Consider the following 8,448-nt stretch of genomic DNA (forward strand, 5'->3'; position numbering starts at 1 on the left):
TTAAATGGTATGAAAATGTGAATCAAACCCGGCCAGGGTTCATATCATAAATATGGCAGGCTTAAATACTTTTGCTCAATATTACCTCTCGTTTAACTCTTGGTGGAGGTACAGATTGGTCAATGAGATCTGAAACACCAAACTCTTCATCCATTTCTTCAAGCATTTGTGCCTAGAAGAGATTGAATCATTTGAATATGTAAGAGTTCTATTGTACTAAAAAGTGGATAAAAGAACAAACCATATTAACTTCACTTTCAGCCTTTGACTTTTCAATTTTGCAGGAAACGAGTAAGACTTGCTAGTATGGGTAGACAACATCAATTTGCATTGCTTGATAAAATCAATTTGCATTGCTTGATAAAATCATACATAGACAAAAATCTACTTGTACATCAAAAAGTTGAATGCAAATAATACTATAATAGTTAACGTACCCTCTTTGCAGCCATTTTTTTTTCTTTTTCAGCAACTCTTGATTTTGCAACCCATGCTGCTGCACTGTCTACCGCTGGGTCGTCTTCTTCTCCCAAACCTTTGACTTTCCTAAATAATCGGAAAATGAATATTAATTGGTTGGTCAACATCCTGCAACTTTATCTATATTCGTAAGACCAAAGGCTTTAAGCAAATTGAAACTTTAAAACTAAAATGTTCTTTCGGTCCAATTTAAAATGCGCAAATCAAAATTCTGAAACTAAAATTTCTTGTCTATCAAAAATGCAAATACAAACTTGAGTTTTTGATTGATCTTTCGCTTCTCACGAATGGCATCCATCTTATCTCGCATCTAAGAATTAGTGTGGAAATAAGGTAAATTTCTGAGAAAGTATACAGGGAGGAGCCTTCAGGTTGCCTTTGACTACAGTCTCAGATTTATGCAGGGTTACTGGGCTTAATCTAGGTAATTTGGATTAACTCCAAGTGCCTTCTACTAGTTGAATCTACTTTCTCCATCATTGTGGTCAATCAAATTTTTTATTTATTCCTACAGTGTTGCAATACAAGAAGGGATAATATTTTTAATGAACCTTGTCAGAATGCTTTTTCTCTGAAATATTTGTTGCAGGTTTATGGACATCCTCTCGATCTGCATATGATTTTTCTTCTTTTTCTATTAAAAATAAACAATTCATTAGCTAGTAAAGTCGGAGGGTGTAAACAGCAATGTACTGTGTTAAAATTCAACTTCCAAATGATCTTAATTTAAACATTTCAAAATGTAACTAGCTGGTGTAACTAACTGGTGTTTGAAATCAAATTGAAATCATTGACAGACATTGTGACGTGTCGTGACACTCATAAGGCTCAACCTCGCGTGTCGTTCGAGTGTCATGGCAGTGTTTGTCAGCGCTGTGATTCCTACGAGTAGGACCTTTGTGGGTAGGACCCATTCCGAACGCATTCGGAGGGCTCATATCTATCTATCTGTTTGAAATAAACAACCAAGAGTGAGTGAAATTTATGAATGCTTGATACTTTACCTGATGAAGGTCCTCCAACCTGAAGTGGTTTCAATCCCAGTTTTTCTCTCAATTTGCTAAAGAAATGGCGTAAAGATAATTTTGAGAAGACCTATGCATCAATAAAACTCAAAAATCATGAATAGGAGCAAATAACAAATCTGAATAGTTTTTAAATGACGTTGGCAATACAATGCCTTCTAAACCACTTTCACTAAATCTAGTATTTTTTAAAGAACCGTTAGTGATATCAACTATCTAAGAAGGTCCTATGTGACGTTGGCAATAAAATGCACTTTCATTTTCCTTCATTTTTTAGTGAAATTATAATCATTCTAACTATCTAAGAAGGTATGTACATACTTGGTTTCTTCAATGCTAAGTGAAGCATCCTCTTTTGATGATGGTTGCGGTGGTGAAGGAGATTCTAAAAGATAATAAAGGGAATTTAAGGGATCAGAAGATGGTTTGAGATATTTAAAATGTGGATTCTTTCTATGGTTCCGAGAAAAAAGTCCTTTTTTTCCCTAACTATTTACCAAAGTGGAAATCATTTGAAATTGTTGTTTTCTATGTAAAAAACAAAAGTTAAGTACCTAGAAAAATGTTAAAGAGGCTTTGCTCAAGACCATTGATGAATGAACATACCAAAAATCGCAGACCGCCTGACTATCCCTACCAGTTTATCAATTTTACAACTATTCAAGTCTTAGTCATATTAGGCAATCCAGGCTTCACAAAAACAACATCAGTCATCAACAGGATGGGTTCACAACAACAAGGATGAGGGTTACCTGAATCAATTAATCAATTTTCAAAAGGGTTTTAAAATAAGCTGATAGCACGTAAGGGGTTAAAGTAAAAATTGCTGTGATTTGTTCAAAATAGTACTGCAAATGGTTCATGTGTATGAGATACAGCAAAATTTCTGGCAAAAGGCTTATCAGGTGGTTTACGGATCTAAATATGAGTGTCTCATATACGTACCGGGTGCAGCAGAAAAAACTTTGGACGTTTGGCGAGCCACTGAGGCCGAACAAAGTCTTGTTTAGACTCAAAACCACTTTTATTAGAAAGAGGACATGCTAACTTAAATTTTGCGGTATAACTTTTTAAGTTTGGTCAAGTAGTTGTCAAGTTATAAGCTTTTGAAGTCAAAATTCACTTTTCGAAAAGTGTAAAAAACACGTAGAAAAAGGTGTATTAAATTTATGCAAATAATGAAAAAATAGCTCAGTATTTGACTTATTTAACGACTTTTACGACATAATTAATTGTTAAAATACTTTTAAAAGCAGTTTTCGTTTACAACATAGTCAGTTTTTAGTAAATAGTCAGTTTTTAGAAATATTTGAAAAAAATCCTTATCGAAAACGCTTAAAAATGCTTAATTTAATACCCTTTTATTACGTGTTTTTCACACTTTTCGAAAAGTGAATTTTAACTTCAAAAGCTTATAACTTGACAACTACTTGACCAAACTTAAAAAGTTATACCGCAAAATTTAAGTTAGCATGTCCTCTTTCTAATAAAAGTGGTTTTGAGTCTAAACAAGACTTTGTTCGGCCTCAGTGGCTCGCCAAACGTCCAAAGTTTTTTCTGCTGCACCCGGTAGATACTTTTTCATGAAAATGTTTTTTGACATGCACTTTGGCAGCAATCAAAAAAGATTCCCAAAAACAAAAATGCTTTAAAATGCTTTCAAAGATTAGATAGAACAAAACAAACTTACTATTTCTACGTTTATCAGCTTTCTGTTTTTCTCTATATTTACGATCAACTTCTTCCTGATATTCACGATCTCTTCTCATATCGTCAGCATCCTTCCAATCCACCTCTCCATCCTCTAAATCATCTCGATCATTGGTACCCCAATCAGTGCCTGGTGGTGCAAGTGGTGGGGATTTTTTTCTTTTGCGTTCTTTCTTTGATTTTGAAGGCCAGTAGTCTGCAGAGTTATCAGGTGATTTTCGGGATCCTTGAACCATTTCTTGACCACTGTAATCATACACATATTCTTCCGTCTGAGGGAGTGAATCCCTGTTTGGACTATCATATTTAGATTTTTTGGAAGATTTCTTATCATTGTAGTAGTCATCATAATCATTTCTTGAGTTTTCTTCTCCACTGCTGTATCTCCTTTTCTTCTTTTTCTTTTCTTTTTTCTCTTTCTTGCTGCTTCCCATTCTTATTATCTTTGAAAAATAGACATTTTCAAAATGGTTTATCAGGTCCTGAATTCTAGCTTTTAAATAATTATAGCTGGTTAAATAGTATTAGCAATAGTTTGTAATGTAATCTACTTCACTGACAAGGTTTGTCACTTGTTTGTCATCACAACTGATTTGAAGTACAAATGAACTGGCAACCCCCCTTAGGAAAGTCATACTTTTAACACCCCCCTTGCTTTTGGTTCATCAAAACCCAAGACCCCCCCTAAACCCCTAAATGTAGGGGGGGGAGAAACTATGCTATAATATAAACAAGCTAGATGCTGAATGGACCTACCTGATGATGAAAGTTGGATAGCAATGCGAGGAGAAAAAAATCAGTCAAAAAAAATAGCGTTTAGCGAAAATGCATAACGCAATAAATTCATCATTGATTGTCGATGGGGGGAGAGGGAAGGGTTGTGGGGGGAAAATTTTAAATAGAAAGTTCTGGTCGCAAAAATCAGTTTTATTGACATTTGAATCATGCTTGATAGTGAGCATTGTTATCAATAATGTTTTTGTGTGAAAAACATAGAAATACAAGGAAAAAATCTTATGAAATGAAAATCTGCAAAAACGGCGATTTCCGGCATTTTCAACCGAAAAAAAAAATTTCTCAAAAATCGAACTCAGCCATGTTTTGAGCATTGCGAATACGCATCTTTCTGCAAAAAATCAGAAAAAACTTTTGATGCAAATTCGAGAAAATGTAAAAAAAAACGGTTTTTCTGGCATTTTCGGCCAGAAAAAAATCTTTTTCTAAAATCGGCCTCCGTCACATTTTAGGTATTGTCATATTGCATCAGTGTGCAAAATTTCATAAAAAAATATAAAGTATAGCTCGAGAAATTCAATAAATACTGTCTTTCCGGCAAAAATAGGTTGTTTCGGCGATTTTTAAATAGCTCCGGCTTCAAAAATCAATTTTCTTGAAAATTGAAACATGCTTGATGGTGGGCATTGCTATTAATAATGTTTTTGAATGAAAAAACAACCAATTATAAGGAGAAAGTCCAATGAAAATCCAGAAAAACGGCGATTTCCGGCATATTTAAGGCATTTTCGGCCGGAAAAAAAATTTCCTCAAAAATCAAACTTGGCCATGTTTTGAACAATATTAATACGCATCTTTGAGCAAAAAATCAGGAAAAACTAATGATGAAATCTCAAGAAAATGCCAAAAAAACGGTTTTTCCGGCATATTTCCGGCCAGAAAAAAATCTTTTCCTAAAATCGGCCTCTGTCACATTTTAGGTATTGTCATATTGCATCAGTGTGCAAAATTTCATAAAAAAATATAAAGTACAGCTCGAGAAATTCAAGAAATACCGTTTTTCCGGCGAAAATCGGCTCATCCGGCGATTTTTAGAAAGTTCCGGCTTCAAAAATCAGTTTTATTGACAAATGAACCATGCTTGATCGTGGACATTGCTATTAACAATGTTTTTGTGTGAAAAAACAACCAATTATAAGGAAAAAGTCCGATGAAAATCTGCAAAAACGGCGATTTCCGGCATATTTCCGGCATTTTCGGCCGGAAAAGAATTTTTCTCAAAAATCGGACTCTGCCATGTTATGGGCATTGCTACTACGCATCTTTGTGCAAAAAATCTGAAAAAACTAATGATGAAATCTCGAGAAAATGCCAAAAAAACGGTTTTTCCGGCATATTTCCGGCATTTTCGGCCGGAAATGATTTTTTTTCGAAAATCGGGCTCCGTCACATTTTGGGCATTATCATTTTGCATCATTGTGCCAAAAATCAGAAAAAACTAATGAGCCAATCTCGAGAAAAGCTGGTAACAGACGGACGGACAGACGAACGAACAGACGGACATTGGTTAATTTATAGGACCTCTAAGGTAGGTCCAAAAAGGTGGTATCCAGACAAAAATTTTAGAAATTTCATAATACATTGGTATTAAAATTATTGATTTTTATCATGTTTTGAACCTTTTTTTCAGAATTTTTTCTAATATTTTCTAAAAAAAATCAAAATTCTCGCATTTTAAAGGGGAATTAACGTTTCAAATTTGTCAACAAACAAATGACAGATTCAAATAGAGCTCATTGAGACGATTTCAAATATATAAGGTTTATAGGGCTTTACTCTTCTACATCCGGAATAAGAGTTGTTTGAAAATTCTCTTGTGTTGCTATGGATACGAAAAATGTGACGTAGGGTGCGAACTGTGTTTCTCTTTTTTATAAGGGAAGAGTGGTGAATGATGATTTAAAATGCAGTTTTTGAGTTTCTTTTTACCATTAGAGAATTTACTGCACCTTTGGAATACTAACTACATTCTCCTAGTTTTATGTCTTCAACGTTTTGCTATAATTAGTCTAAAAAAGATTCATTTCTAACGTTTTATATTTCTTTAACAACAAAATAGAGTGTAACAGTGAGAATAGTTGGGGCGCACTTTACGTCACAAAATACACAGAGGGAGAGTTTTTCTCCATTGTAGAGTCAAAATTGTGAGAAATTAATGATTAAATAACTCAATGAATAAAAGACATTTCGAAGTGGTTCTTTTTTTGTTCAATCACATTTTTTTTCCTCTTTAATGTTTCGAAAAAAAATCACAGGGTTAATTCCAAACGTTAATTCCCCTTTAAAGAAACATTTTTTGAGAATGCCAAAAATGGGACCCCCTTCTAACTTATTTTCACTTTTCATGAATTTTACATACCAGCCCCAAAATTACCATATTTGCCTAGGTTACTGTATCTAACGATTTGAAAATGCTGTTGACTTGAAATTTCAGCAATTGTTAGGTATTGATCTGTTGATAATACAAGCGTAGAGGCAATATTTCAGCAAAATCAAACTAGTGGTTATGCTGAAAGTGAGTATGTTCAGGTCGGTCGGTAGTAAATTTTGTCGATCTAGTAAATCCTGATCTAAGCTATAAGCAAAAAGCTCGTACCAGAATTTTTGAAAATTGGGAAAAATTGAAGGTCCTCAAATCTTTTGATAACCTATTTTTATGGATAGGTGTATCACTCATGGACAAAGGGCAAAAAAAATCAGAGCTTAATCTATTTTCAATTTTTTTTAATGTCGCGCGGCATACACAAGGGTAGACGCAAAATTTATGAAATACACATTATGGTTATGTAAGGTATAAAACAACATTTAATGTTTTTTTCTTTTCCAGATTAACTTGAAAATGATGGAATAGTCCCACAATAGCTTACCAAAACAAAAAAAGTGAATAAAAAAATTTTTTTCGTCGAAAACGAGCTTGCATACTCAATTTTTTGTCAATTTTACAAGATTTTTCGCAGTTTTTTCATTTTTCAATCCTTATATTGTGAGAATAAGAGTTTAAAAAGGCTTCAAACTTGCTTCAGAGGGAAGAGGGATGCTTGTAGAGTAGAAATTATCACGAGTTTGTTAGTTTCATAATGGATTTCATCCAATACGTCAGTCTTTCAGGTTGCTCATATTTTCTGTCACGCCGTAACGAAAACTATTTTTTAACCCAGATAGTAAAATTTTGAGACTTTAGACCTTTTTCTCACTCTTGGGATGTTTTATAATCTTGATCTAAACTGAAGCATGCTGTTTATGACTTTTCAATGCTTATCTCAGTTTCTGAAGTCTCTCCCACATCCCACTATAAGGCAAAAGTTTGTCGGGTGAAACGTTTTGACGTTTTCGTCATTATTGATATTAACCCTTTCAGTCCCACGCGACCGCACTGCGGTCCCTTTGGACCCGTCGTTTTTTCCCAGAGGACTGCATAGCGGTCCCTGATTTATTTTTTAAATTGTGATGTTTTGGTGGGAAATAAAGAGATGCCTTTAAACAGCTTTCAAAGAAGATAAGATAGCGCGTCGTGTGCAAAAGACCGCGTAAAAAAAGCTTGTTCTAGTAAAAAGTTTTGTTTACAAAAGTATTTACAAAAATTTTTGCAAGCAAAATCTGTAAGGCCGAAAATGGGATTTTTTACAACTTCTATCAATCATTATGATTTTTCTATGAGGGCTAATCAAACAATTCTTTTTTCAGTTAGTAGATACTGTTGTGCTTAACATTTATCAGAAGAATGAATGGGTTTAAATCATTTTTTCATAAAAAAAATTACCATTGAATGGCAAAAAAATGCTGTTTTCAATTTTTTTTTTGCCTTTCTCTGGTCACGTGATACCCTGATGACGTCATTTTGCAAATTTTTTTCTATCAAAATGATCCTTATACTATAAGTGAAAAAGGGTGAAAACTTGAGAGGACTAGGTTTAGTGATTCCAGAGATATTGAAGCAAGAGTAAATGCATTCAAAAACTCGTTATACGGCTCTGGGAAAGTAGCCGTGAAAACTCTGGGACTGAAAGGGTTAAATATATTGATGTTTGTTCTCGTTTAGACTCTAAGAAAAAATTAGCAAAACAGAATAAGATATAGCATTGTAAAAGTAAAATACTATGGGAAGGCCAAAGAAAGAGAACCCAACAAGTAATGCAGAAAGAATAAGAAAGTGGAGATCAAAAGAAGGTAATATGAAAGGAATTTTTGTAATAATAGAAAAATTGACTAACTGGCCTGCAATAATTTCAACTCTTTAAGCAAATTTCCATTTTATTCAGTTAACAATTTTTTAAAGTCTAAACTAAACACATTTCTATTTAGAAAACTCTTTTTTTTATATTAGATTAAATATAACTGATTTCCTAATTTTCTCTAATTTTGAAGGTAATCGGGAAGCAGAAAATTTGAAACAGCGCGAGGCAAGAAAGGCAATTGCAGGAAAGAGAAGTGACGAAGA

General features: G+C 33.7%; 1 protein-coding gene across 1 annotated transcript in view; it reads right to left on the bottom strand.

Moving 5' to 3' along the window:
* The window catches only part of LOC136799119 (U4/U6.U5 tri-snRNP-associated protein 1-like), a 30,431-nt gene extending 26,768 nt beyond the window's left edge, over window positions 1-3,663 (bottom strand). The window contains exons 1-7 of the mRNA XM_067055804.1: window positions 3,196-3,663; window positions 1,827-1,890; window positions 1,485-1,540; window positions 1,032-1,114; window positions 735-790; window positions 438-546; window positions 86-172 (exon numbers count right to left, since the gene is read on the bottom strand). Of these exons, the coding sequence (XP_066911905.1) occupies window positions 86-172; window positions 438-546; window positions 735-790; window positions 1,032-1,114; window positions 1,485-1,540; window positions 1,827-1,890; window positions 3,196-3,649 (909 nt within the window). The 5' untranslated portion in view covers window positions 3,650-3,663. The remainder of the gene's footprint in view (window positions 1-85; window positions 173-437; window positions 547-734; window positions 791-1,031; window positions 1,115-1,484; window positions 1,541-1,826; window positions 1,891-3,195) is intronic.
* Between the last annotated feature and the right edge of the window lie 4,785 nt (window positions 3,664-8,448).

The sequence above is a fragment of the Clytia hemisphaerica genome, unplaced genomic scaffold (assembly GCF_902728285.1).
Source record: "Clytia hemisphaerica strain Z4C2 unplaced genomic scaffold, Clytia hemisphaerica genome assembly, whole genome shotgun sequence".
NCBI classification, from domain to species: domain Eukaryota; kingdom Metazoa; phylum Cnidaria; class Hydrozoa; order Leptothecata; family Clytiidae; genus Clytia; species Clytia hemisphaerica.